Below are 22,546 nucleotides of genomic sequence, written 5' to 3' on the forward strand. Positions count from 1 at the left end.
CCGATCGGGCCCGAACCGATTTCTCCATCGGCTCCAAAGGACTCGGGGACCGGCTCCGAATGGACTCTACCACTATCGGCTCCGAGGGAGATCTCAAGGCAATTTCCCTTGGTGCCAATAAGGACTTCGGCTCCGAGGGGGAAGAGTCTGAGCCGGTAACCCTTATCGGCTCCAATATCAGTGGAGCCGATGAAGGTGACCCGCCTCTCGATGCCCCAGTCCTCGGCTCCGAAACCAGAGGGGTCAAGGCTGGAGGCATCGAGGCAGACCGTTCCGCCCTCGGCTCCGAAGTCCATGGAGCCGATGGAGAAGTCTGCTTAGATTTTTTAGTAGTCAGTTCCGACTGACTGGTCGGAGCCGATGCTTTCTTCTTTTTTGAAGGAGAAGGAGAGGAAGATAAAGCCTCCTCGAAGGATGGCTTAATTAACCCCTTCAGGATTAATTTGTTTTTCCTCTCCTGGAGGACTCTTGATGAAAAGGCGTGACACACGCTACAAGATTCTTGTAGGTGCTTGGCGCCTAAGCAATAGACGCACGAGGAGTGGTTGTCCGTTATGGACATTTTATAACCACACCTCGTGCACTTTTTAAACCCGGAGGGTCTGTGCTCTTTGGACATACTACTTTCGAAAAACAGTACCTGTATAAAGAGAAATACAACAAACTAAATAGTTCAAGAACAACAATATAAAAAGTTTTTTTTTTTTTTTTTTTTTTTTTTTTTTACACAATACAGTGACCAAATCACACAGAAAGACAGAGAGAGTCAAGACCCTCTAACTTAAACGGGCACTTGACCCACGAAAGAAACAGTAATAGGAAAGCAACAGGGGAAGGCCCCTCTAACTAAAACGGGAAACCTTCCCTGATGAAAAAAACACGAATTTCTCAACAAAACTGATCAATACACACTCGTATGACAATAGCTGTTAAAACAGCTTTTGGGTTTAAAGCAAGCAAATTTCTGACAGGAAAAGCCTAAATAAATAGTACTTAGCCCAGCCAAGTTGAGACCACGTCTAAGCTTGTAAGCGGCAAACGAGATCTGGGGGATTAGTGGTGGTGCATCCTGGGATAGATAGCTCAGCCAATAAGAGGCCTCGCTCTATAGCATAAGCGTGCCGAGTCGGAGCCGAGGGATCGGCTCTGAGCCCATCAGTACAGAATGTAGGCGAGACAGGATCACATAACATCTGAATGTTGTAACAAACAAGGTTCATATAGTGGTGAGTGTTGCCTGCAAATCACTACTATTGAACTGTTCAATAAATTCCCTTTTAAAGTCCAAATGTTATTTCTGTGGACTCCAAATAGTAGGCAACCATTGTGCCTGTAACTGTATTGCCTGTGCAATATCATAACCTGTGTTATGCAGCTTACTCTTTAAAACTTCCATTATCAATAGAGTTTAATGTTCCAAGCCCTACACCCACTCCTCCTAAAGCAGTGTCATACCATGCTCGTTTAAATCAACACTGCTTAGTTGTAGGAAAAGTCAGATTAAAATTTACAACATATTTTTGATATTGTTGTACAAGTTTGACACATGTAGATGGTTTTCTTATAATCTGGTCAGTATGCATCATGTAATGCTCTTGCAGTACATTTAATTGTGATGCCCAAGTGTTTCTTCCATATATTACTATTGCGTTCATACAAAATAGTACCTGTATATTTTGTATAGAAATTGTGGTACTGAAAAGATTTGTTGTGCCTTCATTTTTACAGAATTTCCAGTTTTCTTTAATTGTAGTATCAGAGCCACGTGCACAACATTTTATGTCTGTTACAGTTGTTATGGTTATGTCAGTATTATTTCTGGTCAACTGTAAACAGACATGTCCTCTTCTCACTCCCCACTTCTGGATGGAGTTGTTATATTTACAGTATTACAACTTTCATTCGCTTCACATAAAATTACCCTGTGTTTGGTTTGCATTACTTTTTCTCCGTCCCCATTCAATTTTGGTTATGTGTACAGCTAGTGAAGCAGGTGTCCATGACAAATTCAATGGAAAACATAAAAGTAATATATTATAAGTGGTCACAGCAAAAACTGCCTCCATCGAAATAGATAGCATAATTTCTTCAGAACCGGGGAGATTTTCTCCCTGTAACCAAATGGATTCCACCACGATCTTTTCATATTTCTAAAGACAAAAAGAATATATTAGTGCTCATTCCCTTAAATAACATTTGGATGCTGGGACATGCTTCTATTTTTCCTGACCTGTCCGCAGTATGTGAATTACATTATCTTTACCAACAGCTTCAATTTCAGCTGGTTCTGACGGACTATTTTCAGATGTAACCCATATACGGGCTCCAGCTATTAAGCCTGATTGCTTATCATTATTTTATATTGTAGCTTGTTCAAGAGGTTCAAATACCTGCTGAAATGCATGAGTTGATAACATCCTCATTAAGGGTGTTTCACTGTCAGTTACAGGTCCATTGTTTAAGATACACAATGCATCAGTTAAATTCTCTTTCCATTTTCTTAATGTACCATTCTCCACGAACCATCAGGTTTCTTTACCGGCCAAATCGGATTATTAAAAGCAGTACTAGTAGCTCGTAGTACCCCTGCTTCTAATAAATCCTTAATTGTATTCCCTGTTTCTTCCTATATACCTTTTCTTTCACTTGAGGTAAAATTACAGGTGGCCTTTTTACCTTTCCCACTGTTACAGATGAAATATTCAGAGAACGTGCTTGTAAACCAAATTGATATGATCCATCCGATAGATGTAAAGTCATACCTTTCAGTACATCGATTTCAATAATGTACTCGGGTATCAGTACAATTAGTACAGTGTATGTCCCTATTGGTAAATGTCCAATCTTCATAGTCAATTTTGTTTGGACTGCCTCAGTCTGTTTTCCACCCAGACCAGTTACTATCACTTGTGGTACCTTGAAATGTCTAGGATTCCCATAAATTAATGTGGCCTCTGCTCTGGTATCTACCAAAGCTTGGACCCTTTGCATGTTTCTATTTTTCCATAGTATCTCTAAATTCACATATGGTCTATGGTCCAACTTCCAGGTAGATACCAAGGCTTGACCAGTTTCCTATGCATTTTTCTTACCTGCAATGCCTGCAAACAGATCAGCATACCGCTGCCGTATCTGACTGTATACCCCGCCATGCAGTTCGGAACCCTTTTCAGCTTGTTGTGCTATCTTACCTTCAGAGTTACTTACTACCTCAGTCTCTACCTTTGCTTCTACCTTTCCCATTCTTTTTTTTCAAACCCCTGTCCTTATACATTTGCCATAAAGTTTCTGTATCTGATCCATCTACATCTTCCTTTTTTACTCCATCTTTAAGTAAAGCTAAAAACATCTCCTTCCCAGTTACTCTGCTTGATTTCCCTTCATTATTTTGTGTATTATTTGTCCCTGAGCTTGATCGGGGTCCCCAGTCACCCAGATCAGCTAATTGTCTAATCGCTTCTGCCACTGTAGACAAGGGATTCCCTGTCTGGTTTATCAATAGTGTCATAATGACTTGCTTATAAGCAGGCGGGGCTGTGGTAAAATATAATTATGCATGGCCGCTGTCATAGCTTCATTCATCATAATATCACCCTGTCCTATAAAAATTGTCATTTTCATTCCCTCTTTTAGTCTCTGTACAGCATCTTTTAAAGCATACCAAGGTTTATCATTGGCAGGCCAATCAGATGCTGTTGGGTATTTTTTGCTACACCCCTGCACCACCAACTGTAAAACTGTAATATTCTCTTCACCAGAAAAACTTCGGAATTCATCTTGTATAGTGGGATCAGGACAGAGTAGAGAATTTCTTTGCATCACTCCAATCCACCATTACAGTTCCTGCCCCTATATCATGCAATAGAACCACCCAATGATTCACCAGGAAGCTGTTTAAACTTTGCTGTGATATCTGCAATCTCCTGAGTAGTGTAATCTTCGTGTACCTTATCCAGGACTGTCGGTCCCCTCTGCACTAATATTACATTATCTTGTTGGTCTCTCATTGCATTACTGGTCGCATCCCATTGTGGTAATGGGACAGGCTCTACCATTTTGCACCTGATAGATGGTTTTACATATTTTACCACCATTTCATCTTGTTTTGAACTACCAGCTGAGTCACTGTCCTCTTCATCTGGGGAATACCAAATGTCCCCATCCCATTTGTCTGGATCCCAGCTTACCCCAGCCACCGCTACTTGCCGGCAGATTTCCTTCTCATTTACTTTTCCTTTTCGCCTCTTAGATTTACAACGGGCTACCCGAACTGCAGCTCTTTCAGCTATGTTCTAGTTTTATCCATTAACTTATTTTGGCATTGTAACATAACTATTTTAGTTTGCAATTTATCTATGTGTTTTTGCAGGTTTTCTGCTTTCAATTTCATCATATGAAACTGATCATGCATTTTTCTGTATGCAGACAGCAGGCTCTAGCCACGTCTGTATATGGCACTTAATTCCTTTCCTTTACAGTTTTAAGACATTTTATAACATCATCTGGTTCACCAGAGGCTAATAATGGATCCCAGTTTTCACATAACCCTGTATTTTCAGACCATTCTGAAGCTAATTTACTATATACATGAACATCATCCCAACCCGGGATACGTTTTTCCTTATCACTATTCTTTTCCCTTGGTAACCTCTTTTTGAAAATTTCAGAATCCTGTCGATTACGCCAAATGTTTTATTTTATTTTCCTTCTATTCCGCAAATGCTCTAACTTAAAGTTTACCAAAGGTAAAGAACAGGCTCAACAATTCAGTTACTTTCAATGCTTTACTGATCAGATATCGTCAGATATCAAAATTCATACTATTATACAATCCAATACAATAAAAGAAAAAGAAAGAGCACCACCAGTTAAACTATGAAACTTTGAGTCTTTCAATGACTGGGAAATCCCGGAACAGTCAGACCAAAGATTAGTTTATCTGGAAGCATAAGTCCTATACTGTGTGTCCATCCGTACGTGAGATTTCAGTCTGCTGTCTGGAAGACCCCTTCTTTTATACAGGCAGGACAGTAGTGTAAACAACTGTACATGTTTTTAATCATGCATCCCTTAAGTTTATGTGGCACAGTGACTGGGTGTTGGCCAGACAACCAGACACCATGCACATTCCAAACATAATACAACATTCTGTTCCCATAACACCCTGACATCTGTTACTGCATAGACATTTTCTGTTCCCATAACACTCTGACATCTGTTACTGAATAGACATGTTTAATTGCACACATTAGCACCCTAACATCTGCTACTGGATAAACAGACACTATGCACAGCACATTCCAAACTTAATACAAGATATTGTTCCCATAACCTTTTAACACCCTGACATCTGTTACTGCATAGACATGTAAGATTGCACACATAGCTGTTCCAACTAATTCATAACTGGACTGTTTTCATGACAAGATTCAATGAAGCTATTCTTCAAACATATCTCTCACCAGACATGTCACATTTGTATCACAGGGATTCATCTGTGTCTTCTGTAGAAATGGTAGCGAGTAAGAAGAGTGTTTCGTTCGAAAGTGTGGACTTAGCTGAAGAGCTAGAGAAATGCATGGAAAAGGAAAAACAGCCGAAAGGGAATTTTCAGTCTAACAGAAGACATGGTGGTAAAACAAAGGGTCAGAACAGACGGTATTAAATCTTTTTCCAGATGTCCTTCTGAGAACTTTTGCCATGAAGCTTCTTTGAGACTTACTATTAACGCGGATGCTGGTAATGATTACAGCATTATTAATCTTAGTGGCTTGAATGTTAATTCCTTGATGTAAAAGGTGTTAACTAAAGGTAGAAAATTTGTACCTACTAGATTTCCAGCTCTTGCTGATATTTTGCTGGATGCCAAATGTTTTTGTCATAAGCTGCATCTGAAAATGTTTTTTAAGTCTCAAGCACTAATTAGTAATGTCTCTGATGCTAATATTTTGGATGATTCTTTGTTAGATTTATCCATTTATGAGCATGAATTTCTTGATACTAGTGATTATGATGGTGATGTGTCTGTAACTGATGAATATTTTTACACATGGCATGGTAAATTGTCTTTACCTAATCTACCTAGTCAAAGTAGATTTAATCCACCTAAAAAATCTTTTGTACTTGTCATGTTTGAAAATATATTATGCAAGAAACTTGAACAGGAATATTTTTGAATTTATGAAGCTACCAAAAGTGTGTAACTTGGAAAAACATGAATGGTTGACTTTGAAACTGCATAATTTTTCTGACAAGTATGTGTTTTCTCTAGCAGATAAAGGGGGTGATTGGGTCATCATGGGCAACACACATTATCAGGAAATGGCTTTAGAATTATTGTCCAACAAAGAAGTATATTGTAGACTACCTCAAAATTCTTTGACAGACTTGAATGAAGCACTGTTGAGATTATTAGAAAGGGGAGAAAGATTGTTTTTTTTTGTCCTCTAAGGATGTAAAAAGGTTACATATACCGTTTCCCAAGGACCCCTATTTTTATGCTTTGCCCAAAATTCACAAATATTTAGTAGAACCCCCTGGAAGACCCATTGTTTCTAGTTGTGGGTCTTTCTTAGAACATGTTGGCATACTACTAGATAGTCTTTTGAAAAAATATTTGGATAGAATTCCCTCCCATATTAGGAATACAAATGATATGTGTAATATTGTGAAGAAAATTGAATGGGAGGAAAATTTTTATTGGGCAACTGTTGACATCAAGGCTTTATATACTAGTATTAGGATAAGATGGGGCTTAGAACCTGTGAGGAAAATATAAGGAGAGGGACCTCGTACTACTTTTTTGATGCAATTGTTAGAATTTGCGTACACACAATTATTTTAATTTTGAGAAGGAATTCTTTTTGCAGAAGGAAGGTACAGCTATGGGGTTGAATTTTGCCCCCACATATGCTATACTATTTATGTCTTTGAGAATGTATATATGTACACTCTGGATTTTTTTGTTAAATCAGTAGTCATGTACCGACCGACATTACATTGACGATTTAATTTTTATTCGTAAGGGTGATATTGGTGAGTTTGCTAAGTTTGTTGAGGCAGTGAACCAGAATCCTTATGGTTTAGAATTTGCTTTTAATACTAATAAAAGTGTGGTACAGTACTTAGATGTAGAGTTATACATAGACATTTACAAGAAGATCCAGTTAAAACCCCACAGAAAGGACACGGCCACTAACAACTTTTTGCACGCCAGTAGTGCCCATCCTCCACATTTACTTGAAGCTTTGCCTTTTGGGTATTTTTGAGCATACCTCTGAAAACCATCTATTGAAGCAAGAATTTTTACAGATTAAAGAAAGACTCTATGATCAGGGTTATTTTGAGGCCACTGTTGAATTGGCTGAGAGGAGATTAAAAAATCGTGTTAAAACATCCAGGGGAATTTTTGGTAATAAGCAGTTTAACCTGGCACAAGGGGAAAAGCAGGATGATAAAGATAAGTTGTTTTTGTCACTAAGTTTTCCCCTTTTTCTCCTAATATTAAAAGGTTGGTGGATAACTTGTGGCCTACTGTTTGCTTTGATGATGAAAGAGGTAATTTGTTCCCTAAGAAAATTACGTTCTTTTATGGAAGATACCAGAATATGAGAGAGTTACTTAATGCTCGAAATAAAAGATCTGTAGGCGGTAATTTAGGTATGTTCCAATGTAGGAAGTGGAAAGTGTGTAGTAAAGTTAAAAACATCTCAGGCACTAAAATTAATGGTGTTAAATATGAGGCCAAAGATAGGTTTAATTGTCTTTCTTGTGGGGTGGTGTACACTGTAGACTGTGGCTGCTCACCTCCTAGATTATATGGCCAAACAAAACGTATGGTTAAAATTTGCATTTTGGAACATCTAGGTGACATAAGGAATTGTAGACTAGATAGTCCTACTGCTGATCATTTTTATAAAGTACATGGTGGACAGGATGACTCCTTCTGGTTCTGTGGGTTAGCTAAGCCCTCTTGTTTAGGGAGTGGCAACTTTGGATTAAAATTATTGGAAATGGAAAGTAGATTTATTCTTAATTTAGGTACACTTGCTCCCAAAGGTTTAAATTTGGAAATTAATTTAAATTTATAAAACAGAATTTTATTTATTAATGTTATTTATTTTTGTATATTTTGTATACTTCTGATGGATGACTTGACTGTGGTTTCTTTAAAAAATATCCTGTCATGCAGTTAATTGTTTGATTGATTAATTGAACTTGGTATGAATAATTCTGCTCAGTATCTGTGAAATTATTCATTTGAAAGCTTTTTGAGCCGAGGTACCAGAACGGATTAAATTGTCTAGCAGTTCTATAGCTCCATGTGTGTTTTGTCTACTGATTAGAGCTATCCCAGTGTAAAAAAAGAGACGAGCTGTGAATAAATAAAAACTAACAATATGGGTAAAATTCAGTCACTGACTAGTCACCATTCTGCCTGGATGTCAGCATAGAAGAAATAAGGAAACAGTAAGATAAAATGGTGGTGCAAAAAGCAGTTCAGGTGTTAGCTTTGGTACAGGAGATTGTTTCCAGAAATTTAGCAGAAAAAAATCAAATGCATTCAGATGTGTTTTAAACAAGTCAGACACTGGATGAGTACATAAAATCAAATGGCAAAAGGCTGGAAAGAATAAAATAAGTTTTAAGTAGCTAATCAGATAAGCTGATAAAAGTGCAGAAACTGGAGGATGAACTGAAGGAAGACTATCAGAATTTGAGTCTTCTCAAGAAGAGCTGTTTCAAAAACAGTGGAGTAAGGAAACAGAGCATGCAGAGAAAATCTGACATTTTCAGCTACACTAGAGAAACTGGAAGAAACATTCTCCATTAATTTTATAAAAGTACAGCTAAGTAACTGGACTGGTATTCCTCATCAGGATTTTTAACTGAAAGGGCTAACATCATGCTTCAAATATGGCAATCAAAAGGAAGCCAAGAGCTATAGTAGTCAAGATGCAGTCATTACAGCAGAAAGAGATGCGCCTTAAAAACTACGACAGAAGGGAAATAATTAGCAAACGGGGAAATCAGAGTGTTTATAGGAAAACGATTATTCACTGTACACCAGACAGAAGAGAAGCACATTTATTCCTGCAATCAGGGAATGCTGAGAGTCAGGTGTGAGATTCAAGTTGCTACATCCAGCTGTTTTCAGAATATTTTTCCTGGAGGATGAACGACTTTGTGGGCCGGAGTATAGGCTAAGGAAATAAAAAAGCTCTCCCATCACAAAGTGAACCAGCAAGCAAAAGAGTACTCTGCTTCCTATTCTTCTGACAACAGACAAGGCCATAGAAAGAACTTGTTCCAAAGGAAAATGAATGAGCAACAGAAAAAATCCCTTGTTGACTGGAAAACTCTGCAGTACCTTGGACTTTAACAGAGACCAGTGTTAGGTGGTCAAGATGAAGAAGATTGGTAATGTAAATTTGGAAATAAATGGAAGAAATGTAAGCTATCACTTCCATGAGATGCAACTGGAACATGAGAACTGGGCTTCTGCAAGAAATGATCGAAAAAGACTACAAGTCTATTAATTTAGGAAGAAAATGGAGAAACTGAATTTATAACTGTAAGCAATACAAAAGTTTTTGTCCTTAGTGAAATGTGTATAGTACATGTCAACTTAAATAACATGTTAAATTGCAAAGTATTTGTGTATGGTATGCAGAAGTCCTTTGTCGGCTGCAGTGGTGCAGCAGTTAGCATTGTCGCCTCATAGCAACAGGTTTTCTGGTTCAATTCTCAACTGGAGCTCCTTCTGTATGCAATCTGCATGTCCTCCCTGCATTCAAGTGAGTTACAAAGACATACAGGTAGGTACATATGTGTGTGTGTGTGTGTGGGGGGGGGTGCCTTCTAAGAAGGTTGGGCACCGGGCTGGCAACTCAACACAGTAAAATACCACTGCCAATCAATCTGCGGACCAGTGATCCGCTATGGCAACCCCTAACAGGGAAAAGCCGAAAAACATTGCTTTTTATGCAGAACTCCTTTAACTGTGAGTTACGGGGAACTTATCATTAATGGCTGTTTATGCTAGTGATAATAAGGAAAGTACTTATTTACTGTAATTAATCTGGGGTATACAAGATAAAGCCTGGATATTGGCAATATAATGCTGTGATCTTGGTTTGCCAGAGGGAGATGTAGAAAGTGTACTGATCATAAAATAAATATACTGAAATATAATAATTTCAATTTTTTTACACAAGTGGAAGAATACACTAATGTTCTCAAAATATACTGCAGACAAGGCTAGGAAATTCAAAGCACTACTGTGTATGTATTAGTCAGTTTAGTGCTGTTCTACTCTGAAGACAAGAAGACTAGAGAAGCTGACTGATGGTTTGGGCAAGTGACAGATGCCCTGAAGCTTTGGAAGCTGTACATCTGTTATATTTCAACAAGCCGTACAGAAGGCTAAACTTCATGAATTATATTACTGTCAATGCACATGATGTACTACAAAACAATCTAGCACAACAAATACAAAATCACCTCTTTTTTGCTCTGCTGACCATCTAGCACCCCTACGGACCCATTCATACTCCTGGTAAGAACCTGAGGGACATCATTAACAGTGGGAAATGGGGTTTCACTTTTAAGCCTTAGGACCACAACTCAGGCCCAGCAATATGTTCAGGGGTGCATGCGCAATGGGCATCATCAAGATACTCAACTGCATGTGATGTAACCCTTTGTGTGGTCTCTGGTCTGCTAAGGGGAGTCGAACAATGTTTTGTGCACCTCAAGCATCCATCTCACACCCTCCTTCCAAGAAAGTCAAACCTACTAAGCTGCATAACTCCTCTCTTCCCTGTTCCACCTCCAACAAGCACCCAGGCTACTAACCAAACTCTAGTCACCTAGGTAATATTCATGGCCATCTCGTAGGAACCACTTGCAAAATCACATTATGAGGTGGAGAGCTGCAATAGCAATATAAAAGTGGTTCATAACATTATAAGTATTCAGAAATTAGAGTCCAGAATCTTTAAACTCCAGATGTAATTGCAAGCTTATTCTGAATAATATCTGCAAGTACATTTGACAGTTTTCAATATTTCATTCCACAAATATGCAAAAGGTTGCTTAGGAGGCCCAAGCTCATGCACAAGTATGCTTCTGTCATTATAAATTTATGTCTCAAAAGAGATTTTACAGAACATATGTGCAAGATTTTTAGGTCAGCACTACTGCTTCTCAAGGTGCACCCCAAAATCATTATTGTGGATTTCATGCCCATAATTACTGATAACTATTAAATATGATATTTAATTTGGTGACTACAGGTGTGTAAATTCTCTCAGATTCAAGACTTGGGAAGACAAATTTTATTCTGCCAAAATTCAAAAACTATGGCACTGTTAATAAACATTCTTCTACAACTTTCCCTTCCTAGCTTGTCCACCTCTACAGACTGTTTTATTCCACACTGCTCACAGCTGTCTCCAGCAGGGATTTATTTCATGCTATAAGGAGCTCTCAACTATCCAGATTTTCACAGAATGTCCCAATTTTTGACTCATATTTTTGGTCCATTCCTCATAAAATTGTAGTTTTCTGGAAAATCATTGGGGACTGAAGTAAAAAATAACGGCAGACATTTGATTTTCAGACTTAATATCCTTCAGAAAGCTCATCCCAATGCAAAGCCTGTTATTCTATCAACTTTCTAAGTTTGCAAGAGCAGTATTTAAAAAGTGCCCCTGTTTTTGGACTTTGTCCCACCATTATTTGTGGTTTTGGCCAGATTTCTTGGTCTGAGAGGTTGAGAGGTATGGTACATTATACTACTTACAGGAGAGTAATGAGGAATGACAGCTGACCACTGCAGAGGCCATTATCCGGGCAGATTAGGTATTTTTTAAGCCCTAAACCCTCCCCTCAGCAGTTAACAGGTGTCCCTGCCAGAGCAAGGCCTACAGCGATGAACTCACTGGATCATGTACACTCCCACAAATGCAACAATTTACTAGCTGTAGTGCAGCAGACTGTTTGGCAGGACTGAGACAACATTCATTTCTCTGGCTTATTTTCTGCTGCTAATCCACCTTATCAATGTCAGGTAGCAGTGGTGCAATAAGCCATACTGCTTCCACCACCTGGGATGGGCAAGGGTTCAATGATATTCACTACCATACTTCCCCTGTGCCTGGAATGCTGCGTCAGACAGGGCAAAGTCAGGGCTTTATCATTCTGTACCAGTCTTGCCAAAAAGTAATTCTGCAGTCACTCTGTAAAATTACCTTTTCCGTAAGATTTTTCTACCTTTTTACCCAATTACATTATGAAGTCCAGCTACAAAACAGATATACTAAAATCAATGGGCAAAAATATTACAAACCACAAAGTCAAGGCTCTTGTGTTACAGGTGGTGAATAAAGCCTCATAACTTTTGCAATTATTAGTACCTTTCTGAGAAGTTAATTTTGTCTCTCTTCCTGGCAGTCATCAAATCCCTCTGGTCAGTCCTGAACACATTCATTTCTCTGTTCTGAATATCCCCTGCAAATGGGTGACAGCCAGCCAGAAAGGCCATCATCCAGGCAGCCATGGATGTAGTTTATGCCTCCACTTATGTCTGTTGGCTATGAGGGTAGTTCTATTGGCCTTAGCCCTGGCATTGGAAGGCTGACAGTACTCTTGTCAACACAAGGAACTATTATACCCTTCCTAAGTGTGAGTTTGCCTCCACATACACACTAATCATTAAGGTTACCATGCCAAATCCCCCAGCCCAATGTTTTTCACTGTATGCAAGCTTCTACTTGTTGCTAGTGGAACAGCAGATCGAGTTCACGGTAATCCTCAGGATGGGCAAGCTGGCATCTGCTGTTCATTCACACCCCACCCTCAACCAGCTCCTCCAGTAGCCGAGCTGCTACTTGAACTTGGGCTTTCTGGTCGCAGTTGGGCTTTAGCCATGCACCCCACAAAGTCAAGTTAGAATTTTCAGTACATTGATCTGAAATATAGAACACAACCATTTCTTTATTATATCATGAAAGTGACAACTGTCATTTCTCTGAATAAGGCCAAAACTCATATTTCTAAACCAACTGGTTATTACATTTTTCATAACTGTGAAATCACCAGGTGCAGCATGTAATTGTTTCGGGGAAATATTTCAATATGCTATTTCAAAACCAGTACAATTTTGACAGTTATTTTCTCTATCTAGACCAACTTATTTTTGCAATCAGGAAATGCATTTCACATCTGGTATGCAAAATAGTTACAGCATAAGAAGTACACTTTATTACATATATTCTTCATGACAAACCACTGTAAAAACAGTATTCTAAAAAAAATATGGCAACAATCCTGGGTATGATTAAATTTATAAACCAGAGTTTAATGTTTCAAACCTCACTTCCTGGCTTTCACAGTTATCTCTTACATCCGTTTCTTCAAAATCTGTGGCAGCTGTCACATTCATATCACTCTTATTTTGCTTCAATCTATCTTTTAATAGCTACTTAATTACTCAGGAGAACCCAAAAAGAAAGCCCAGCACCAGGGAAGTTTGAAATCAATGAGGAATGCTCTTATTATTGCTGAAACCGGTCTGCTTTGCATTTTTAGGTTGCCACAATAAAGAACCATTGATTTCAAACTTCCCAGGTGCTGGACTTTCTTTTTGGGTTCTTTTGGATTACTTGGTTTAGTCCGTGCACCTCGTCTCACTTGCGTGGTTTTGAGAGTGGTTACTTAATTACTGAACCAGCAAACTGGGTCCTCCACCAGCATTCAACACCATTCAACTCTTCTTAATGTCCTCCCTGGTATGTTTCATAATTTTACTGGATACAAATCCTCTACCAGTATGGTGGGAAACAAAGCCCAAACTTTTTTTTAAAAGTCACTGGATCTGGAAATTACTTCAGTTTCTACCTAACTTTTCTTCAATTTGTCATTCATTTGCAAAGTTTCTTTGTGGTAGCCCCCCCCAAATAAAATATGCAAATCTGTGGAAAAAAAGTGCCGTATAGGCAAAAGTGAGTCACATGCTAAAGTAGGAAACAGTGTCATACACAGAACCATTCTAAAATTAAATTACTGCTGCAACAGGGACATATACAATAGCAGCACAGCATGCCATTTTGTTAAAAAAATCTTGCCCTGTCCATAATGGTTTTGCATTAATTAAGTAATGAATATGAATTTTCAAGAAATTAAGGACACAATTCATGGCAAACAGGTCTGCTACACTAAAGTCCTTGAGGTGACAAAGACTTAAATTTGACTAAATAACTAATTTAAACAATACTGGTTTTCCAATCTGATTACTTGTCTAAGTTGTGAGCATTTTTTTTCCCAATGAACATCAAGACATGAAGCCAGCTCCGTAACAGAGATGGATAAAGCTCTGACTATATCACAGGTAACCTGAATGTGAATAGCAGTTTCGGGTTCTACAGGAGATGGTGGGGATGATAGCACTGAATGACTGTTGCTGGGTCATGCATCCTGGAGAGAAACAGGAAAGTCTGTAGTGTCACCCAGGTGTCAAGTAGCAGGAAGCACTAAGTGTTCACTCCATGCTGCTCAAACCTAGTAAGCCTGTACTGTTGTATCTTGCACAGTTAAGTTAGGGGAAATTCAACAAGTAGAGGCACATTTCCCACTGAACGGCAGCACGTAGTGGAGCTTAGAAGAGCTGCTATGAGGAAGGGGGAGGGTAAGCTGCTGCAATAACCAGCAAGCTAGCCCATTTCCTACCACTCAATTCTTGGCTCTGAGAGGATGAGCTGACTGGAGATTTCCAGGCAAGAACAAAGAGACCAACTGGGTGCAGATAAATGAGGGATCGAGCTTGGTCCTTTGGGATGAAGGGATTAAAAAAGAACATGAAGATGTAAGCCCATAGTAACACAAATCTAGCAACAATCAGAAGAGTTAACAGTATGCACTCAATATTTTATTTATTTATGCACTAGCGCCATTTGTGCCTCCTTAAGCAGGGGCATTACTCTACATGTAAATGTGTTTAATATTAGCATTACCTGTACAAATATATTTTCTTTTACTTGGACTGCTGTGATCAGTGATTTATTCATACATAAGGCACACTATCTTGCCTTATGTAGATAACTGCACTCAGCACACTGCCCCTTCTTGAAGAAAGCACAATGATGCCTTTCGCTGCTCTCACAGAGATAACAGTGCAAGTCATACCACACTACACCAGGCAACATCTCTGTAATCATTGACAGATACGCAAGTTCTCTAGAGACATAAAACTGCCTTCAAATACAACCTAACAGCACCTGAAGAAAAATGTGAAGCAGAACAGTCACCAGAATGCCACTACAAAATACCTCTACAACAGGTAAAAGTATTACATCACTGTAAACAAACAGCCTTCATCCACAACCACTGAAATAATAAACTTGCAAGTAGTTACTGCCTACGACTACAGTAAATGTGAAATGGTAAATGAACAAAACAGTGCTAAATTTATAAAGGCACAGAGTACGTCTTACAGTGAGCTATGACTTTCATGTCAGAATATATGGAATAGAGGTATAAAAAAATCAATCAATAATGTACAGAGTTGTCTCATTAAGGAATAGGGGTGTTAATAGTAGTAAAGCTGACCCAAACAGCCTGAATGGCAAAGAATTCCAATACAGAACACTTTGAGTACATCAGCTATCATGCATGCATGTCCCATCCTCATACTGAGACATCTGTCACACCGGCTTAGCAGCACATCTTCTGGGCCCTGAGGCCACTGATGAAACTACTCCCCAGCACTTCATAAGCAGCATGGTTCTGATTACTCATTTCCACTACCCAGCATATTACTTCTTCTCAACTTCACATCTCATCTTGCCATCTTCTCAGTCCATGTACTTTCTAGATTGAATCTTTTCAAACTATCAACTATCCAAATAAATGTTATTTCAGACCATTATCTATAGATCTTTAGCGTGACACCATGTTGTGACAGCACATGCTAAAGCTCGTGCAGGAAGCCCTTTACATGCAGGGTGAGCCAAAACAGTATTCCAATTATGGTGTGTGTGTGTGTGTGTGTGTCTATGTTTCAGTTGTAAATGTCCACGACTAATGCTTACCTTTTTCAAAAGTGACATTCAACTTGCAAAGGTATGGTGGAAGCTCCTAGTAGATCAGGAAATAAAAATAAAAAAAAAATGTGAGCAAATTTTCTATATCATTAAATCAGGACTCATGAATTTATAAAGGTTATACACTACTCCTAAATTACTAAAATGTCAATACAGAAATCCAAGTCTCAGGTTCAAATAGTAAGGTACAGTTAATTAATCCCTGAACAAATTGCTTAACCTTCCTAGGCCCCAAGACTAGAAATAAAGCAAAGTTTAAAAAATGAGTAAAAAGTACCCCACCTCCCCCATATAAATGAAAGAAACTACAACTACAGCCTAGCATTCAGTATAGGCAGGGAATAAATCAGATCATCAAATTAATCTAGTTCATCATCAAATTAATCTAGTTCATTCTGACAGTTTAATTAAATCATAGATACACTGATTACTTCTGCGTCAGAGTTACAAATAAAATATTTGGTTTTCCACTGCAAAGACTGCTCAGTTTGTAAAACAGGATCCAAAGTGACACTCTGCAAATAACAACATCCCCTTTAAACAGTATAATGCTATAATAACTGCTAAGGTATTGGATGGTATCCAAAATGGAACCGAGTTTAATTAACTCAATGTTACCTTTTTAAAACATTAAGGAAACGGTGACAGGTGGCAGTTTCAGACATTATATTAAATGCAAGCTTTGTTTTATGTTCTACATAATGTTAAAATTGTTTTGTTGCAACAGAAAACAAGATGCACTTAAGGTGTCAAGACACAACTTCCATGGTTCTGATTTGTTCACTGTGTTTGGCCGAAGTAGTCTGAAATGTGTTCAAAAGAGTTTAGTCTTCATGCAAAATTAAAATACCATTTGTGATATATGTACAAGATTCTAAAGGCTGTAGTTTGACAATGACATTAAATAAGCAGGCAAAGTCACCCCACTCAGAAAACATTCTGGGAGTGAGCATGGGTTTTAAAAAGTGAAGAAGACATAAAAATGAGCAGACCTGAAGATGAAGAATGTTAAGGAGCCATGTTTAACCCAAGCAGTGGCAGGTCCCTGAAGCTAAGAATCTTTTTGTGGGGAGCAGGGAGTCACACAGAAAAAAATATGCACCTGAGCTTGTCTAACAGTGTGGGAGTGGTCTCGGTGTATTAAGACATATTATAAAGGCATTACAGACATCCCAATGGAAAACAGAGAGAATTACGAAAACAAAAGCTGTGGTACTTCAACACAAAGTTAAGTGATGAAAAGTATAGTTGTGTACACTTACCATAAATGTAGATATTCAAGTGTATTTACTGTTGCAGTCATTACATTTGGGTAATCCTGCTGGCAGGTTGCCCTCAGTCGGCCTGAATTCCAAAGTATTGGGTCCTGCGTCGGTTGTTATTGCCCCTTCCCTGACGTCAGGGGTATAAAAGATGCAGCTGACGCCATTTTCTTCAGTTTTTCTTGCCCCAGATGTCAGGTGCCCCCAAAAGGGTAGGCTATATATATATATATATATATATATATATATATATATATATATATAAAAACACATACATGCACCAAAATAAACTTTACCTTCATCTACAAGTAAATACACCACATAGGTTGTATAGATCAGTGAAGTAAAGATAAGTTCCAGCAGAAATAAGGGGGGTGGTGGGTGGGTAACCTGGACTGCAACAGTGAATACACTCGAACATCTACATTTACACAACTGTACTATGTTCTTCGTGTTTCACTGTTGCAGTCATTACATTTGGGTAGAGTCCCAAGGCTATGGTTGGGAGGGCTGGAGCTAAACAACATTAGGAGCGGCTATGAGGCCCTGCAGAACTGCAGTGGCAAAGCCGGCTCTGGATTTAGAGTAAAGTGGCAGATTGTAATGTTTTGTAAAGGTGTGCACTGAACTCCAAGTAGCAGCCTCTAAAATGTCTTTGGTTGGTACTCCCCTGAGAAAGGCTGCAGAAGTGGCTGCAGCTCTGGTTGAATGTGGCCTAATGCCCTTAGGCACTGGTTTGCCATGGTGAGAATAGCAGAAACGAATGCAGTGACCTATCCACTTTGAAATAGTCTGCTTGGAGATAGCCTTTCCTTGTGATCCTGCAGCATATGCCACTAGTAATTGTTCTGTCTTTCTGAAAACTTTTGTTTTGTCCAAGTAGAATCTAAGTTGTCTGTGTATGTCCAACGAATGCAGATTTTTCTCCCCCTTGTTCTGTGGTTTTGGATAAAAAGTTGGCAAATGAATAGTTTGGTTAAGGGATACACTGGACACCACCTTAGGCATGAATGTAGGGTTTGTCCTCAGAGAGACCCTGTCTGGATAAAAAATGATAAAAAGTTCCACAGTCATGAGAGCCTGTAGCTCTGATACTCGTCTTGCAGAAGTTATTGCTAGGAGCAGAGCTGTTTTCCAGGATAAAAACTTTATATCCGCAGTAGCAGCTGGCTCAAAAGGATGTAGGGTGAGTTTTTCCAGGACATAATTGAGGTCCCATGCAGGCATTGGCGATCTCCTTGGAGGTCTTAAATTTTTGGCTCCTCTGAGGTACTGCCTTAATAAAGGATGAGAAAAGAGTGGTGGCTCTGTACTGTAATGAGCCGAAATGGCAGAGGCATGAATTTTAATAGATGAAAAAGCTAGGCCTTTGTCCAGCATCTCAGTTAAGTATTGCAGAATCGGAATATTTGGTACTGCTGTGTCAGTTCCTTGAGCTTGGTTCCAAGCACAAAATCTTTTCCATTTTTCAGCATAGGATTTTCTAGTACTAGGCCTTCTGGCTTCCAAAATGACATCCATCACAGCTTTACTGAGAAGTGTGCTTTGTATGGCTACATTATCTGCCATGCTGCCAGGTTTAGAGTCCCGAGTTGGCTGTGCAGAATCTGATTGTTTTGTTGGGACAGTAGGTGAGGTATTTGAGGTAAGCTCCATGCTGGACATTGAGACAAGTTCCTTAAGATCGGATACCAGTACTGTCGGGGCCAGTCTGGGGCAATCAGAATCATTTTTGGTTTCTCCTGTCTCACCTTTAGGAGTACCTTGGGGAGGAGAGGCAGTGGAGGAAAGGCATATACTGATAGGTTTTTCCAGTTGAAAGATAAGGCGTCCACTTTCCATGTTTGTCTGTGATGAGTCCTTGTGCAGAGTCTTTTTAGTTGAAAGTTGTGAGGGGAGGCAAACAGATCTATGTCCGGACGTCCCCATTTCTTTATTATCATGCTGAAGACTTGTGGATCCAGGTGCCACTCGTGGGGATATGAAGTTTCTGCTTAGATAGTCTGCCAGAGTATTGTCCTTTCCTGGCAGGAATTGTGCCTGCAGATGAACTTGGTAAGTCAATGATGTGTCCCATAAAGCCATGGCTAGTCTGCAAAGGGGGTAAGAATGCGTGCACCCCTGCTTGTTTATGTACCACATGACCGTGGTATTGTCTGTCTATATCAGTAGTTGTCCCGGATGAATTAGGTCCTTGAAGGCTGTCAGGGCATTGTGAACAGCTAGTATCTCTTTTTGATTGATATGTAGATGCATCTGATTTGTGGACCAGGTGCCCTGAATGCCTCTTCCTGCCATGTGGGCCCCCCAGGCATAATCTGATGCATCCGTTGTTAGGTTCTGCCTGGTTGAGGGTAGTGAGAATGGCTGTCCCTTGTTATGGTGACATGCCTTTGCCCACCATCGGAACTCCTGCTGCAGGCAGGGAATGAGAGTAATCACTGTTTCCAGGCTGTGGCAATGTTGTGTCCAGACACTTTTTAGGTAACATTGAAGTTTCCTCATACGCAGTCTTGCATATGGAATTAGTAGGATGCAGGATGCCATGAAGCCCAAAGCCTGCAGAATTTTTCTTGCAGATAACTGGGCCTTTGTTGCCATTTCCTTGAAATAGGTAGTCAGTTGCCTTTGTTTGTCTGGCGTGAGATAAGCCATCTGGGCAGTTGTATTTAAGCTTACACCCAGGAATATCATCTCTTGAGAGGGTACTAGTTTTGATTTATTTTCGCTGACTGTGTACCCTAGGCATGTTAAAAGTCTTTTCACAAACATCAGATGCTGTAGTAGAATGTCCTTGTTCTCTGCTTGAATGAGGCAGTCGTCCAAGTAAGGATATATTTGTATTCCTCTTTGTCTGCAGAAAGCAATTACTGGTGCCAGGCACTTTGTGAAGACCCTGGGCGCAGTAGATAAGCCAAAGGCCAGTGAAGAGAATTGGTAATGCTTTGAACCAGCCTTGAATCTGAGGTATCTTCTACATGACTGTCTGATTGGGACATGCAGGTATGCCTCTCTTAGATCTAAAGTGACAAGCCAAGCCTTTCTGCCCAGCATGGGCAGAAGCTGCTGTAAGGTCAACATCTTGAATTTTGGTACATCCAGGAAAGTGTTTAGAATAGATAGGTCCGGTATTGGTCTCCATGCTTTGTCCTTTCTGGGTACCAAGAACAGTCTTGAGTAAAATCCTTGTCCCTGCTCTTGCTGTGGCACTTGTTGAATAGCCCCCATGTCCACGAGGGATGAAACTTGTTTTTGAGCCACTGCCCATTGATTTTTTGGCAGGTCTGGCCAACCGTTTGCCCTTGGCAGGGTGTGGAAGTGAAACTTGTAGCCTTGTGACACTATGTCTAGAACCCATTTGTCCTGGGTTATAATGTGCCAATTTTGAGAAAAAAGTGCTATTTTTACCCCTAAAGGTGCTGCCAGTAGATAATTGCTTGGTGTAGGCAGTGGGAAGTCATTGGGACTGTTTCCTGTATGGTTGTGATTTGTCTTCTCCACTTTTGGAGGTAGAAGCACCCCATTGTTTAGACCTGTACGAACCTTGCGACTGGGATCTGCCTCTAGGGTATTTGGATCTGCCCCTTTGAGGTCTGTCTGACACTGGAAAAGACCAATTCTTTGTAGGCCAGTGTCTGCTAAACCTAGGCAGCTGTACTTGTAAAAAATCTTTAACCGTTTGCATAGATTTAGCTTTGTCCTCCATTTTCTTTAACACCTCTTCTGCCTTAACACCAAACGAGGTATCATGCTGTAATGGTGCATCTAATAATTTAGCTTTGACATGATCAGGCAGATTTTGTTCCTTTAACCAAGCATGCCTCCTAATTACAGAACCCGTAACAGCGGCCCTGCAGGAGGCCTCCAGAGAATCAAAACCACATTGCAAAGTATGCTTTCCAACTTGTTCAGCTGCATGCAATAAATCCTGCATTTCTTTGTTCAGAATTTACCAACATTTTCTGTTTAAGCAGTGTCATGACATATTGCTGATATTTGAGCATGTGAAGCTGGCAGTTTAAGGCCCTTACAGCCAAGGTAGATGACGTGTAAATCTTTTTTCCCCATCTATCCAGTGCCCTAGAATCTCTATCAGAGGGGGTAAGTTTTTTTGCAGTGGAAGCCTTAACCCCTTTGGGAACCTGAGAAATAGTTTCTGGGTCTGCAGCAGGGTTTCTGAAAAGGAATTTATGAGTCAGGAACCCTGTAGTATCTGTCAGGCTTAACAAGAGCTGTAGGTAAGGAGTCAGGGGTCAGACTAGACTCCGAAAACACATCATCTACAATGTCTAACACAGGGGGAATAGCTAGAGGCCTGTGTTGAGGTAGTAGAAGGAAATCCCTGAGCCTCTTCTTAGATTCTGAAAAATCTTGGCTCTCCCAGTGGAAATGTTCCCTCATGGTATGCAAGGTTTCCCCAAAGGAATAGTCCTCAGGAGGAGAAGCTGAAGGAATAGATTCTTCAGCATCAGAATCCTCATGGGGGGAAGAGAATATTGCTGATCAGAAGAGGAATCAGAGGAAATGAAAACCTGATCTGAAGATTCACAGTCTGACTCTTGCCTAGGCCTCTTATCAGGAGGGGGATGGGAACCCCTGATCAAGGTAATTAAGTCTTTGGCCATTTTGAGCATCTGTTTTTTTGGGCATGGAGGCCTGTCCATGTGGCTGGTGAACTTGTTTCTTTGCTTTTAAAGGTGCTTTAGTCTTTGCCTTTGAAGCTGAAGTCGGTTTAATGTATAATTGTTTAGGTCTGAATACACCCTCAGAAGCCGATGCCTGCTCAGCAGCTCTGGACCCATCTGAGGGAATAGTCTCCGAGGCTCCAATACCTTGAGTATCTGGTGGCCTGACCGACCTCACGTGGGAGTTGGTAGCGGCCTGCGACTCTAAAGTAGCGGGAGTCAGGGGCTGCGAAAGTGCCTCACTGAGAACCGGTGACTGGCTTAGGAGAAGCTTCGTCATCGGTTTTGGACCTCGGTTGCCTGTCTTTTTCTTTTTCCTTGCGTTTTTTGTGAACTCCGGTAGTCGGATGGCTATCCGATGATATTGTATAATTAAATCTGCGTCCAAAATAGCTTAGTGCAAAGTCGTTCCGACGCTTAATAGTGCGTTGGTTAAATCTAGCACAAAACTGACAAGTTGAAACGTCGTGGTCAGGGCCTAGGCAAGGAATACAGT

General features: G+C 39.9%; 1 protein-coding gene across 1 annotated transcript in view; it reads right to left on the bottom strand.

Annotated features, from left to right (window-relative positions):
- Positions 1-22,546, bottom strand: part of GDPD1 (glycerophosphodiester phosphodiesterase domain containing 1) — a 1,104,740-nt gene that overhangs the window by 671,536 nt on the left and 410,658 nt on the right. The window contains exon 4 of the mRNA XM_044054272.1: positions 16,092-16,137. Within this exon, the coding sequence (XP_043910207.1) occupies positions 16,092-16,137 (46 nt within the window). The remainder of the gene's footprint in view (positions 1-16,091; positions 16,138-22,546) is intronic.

This window comes from Protopterus annectens, chromosome 13.part0, assembly GCF_019279795.1.
Source record: "Protopterus annectens isolate FY-2018-M chromosome 13.part0, PAN1.0, whole genome shotgun sequence".
NCBI classification, from domain to species: domain Eukaryota; kingdom Metazoa; phylum Chordata; order Ceratodontiformes; family Protopteridae; genus Protopterus; species Protopterus annectens.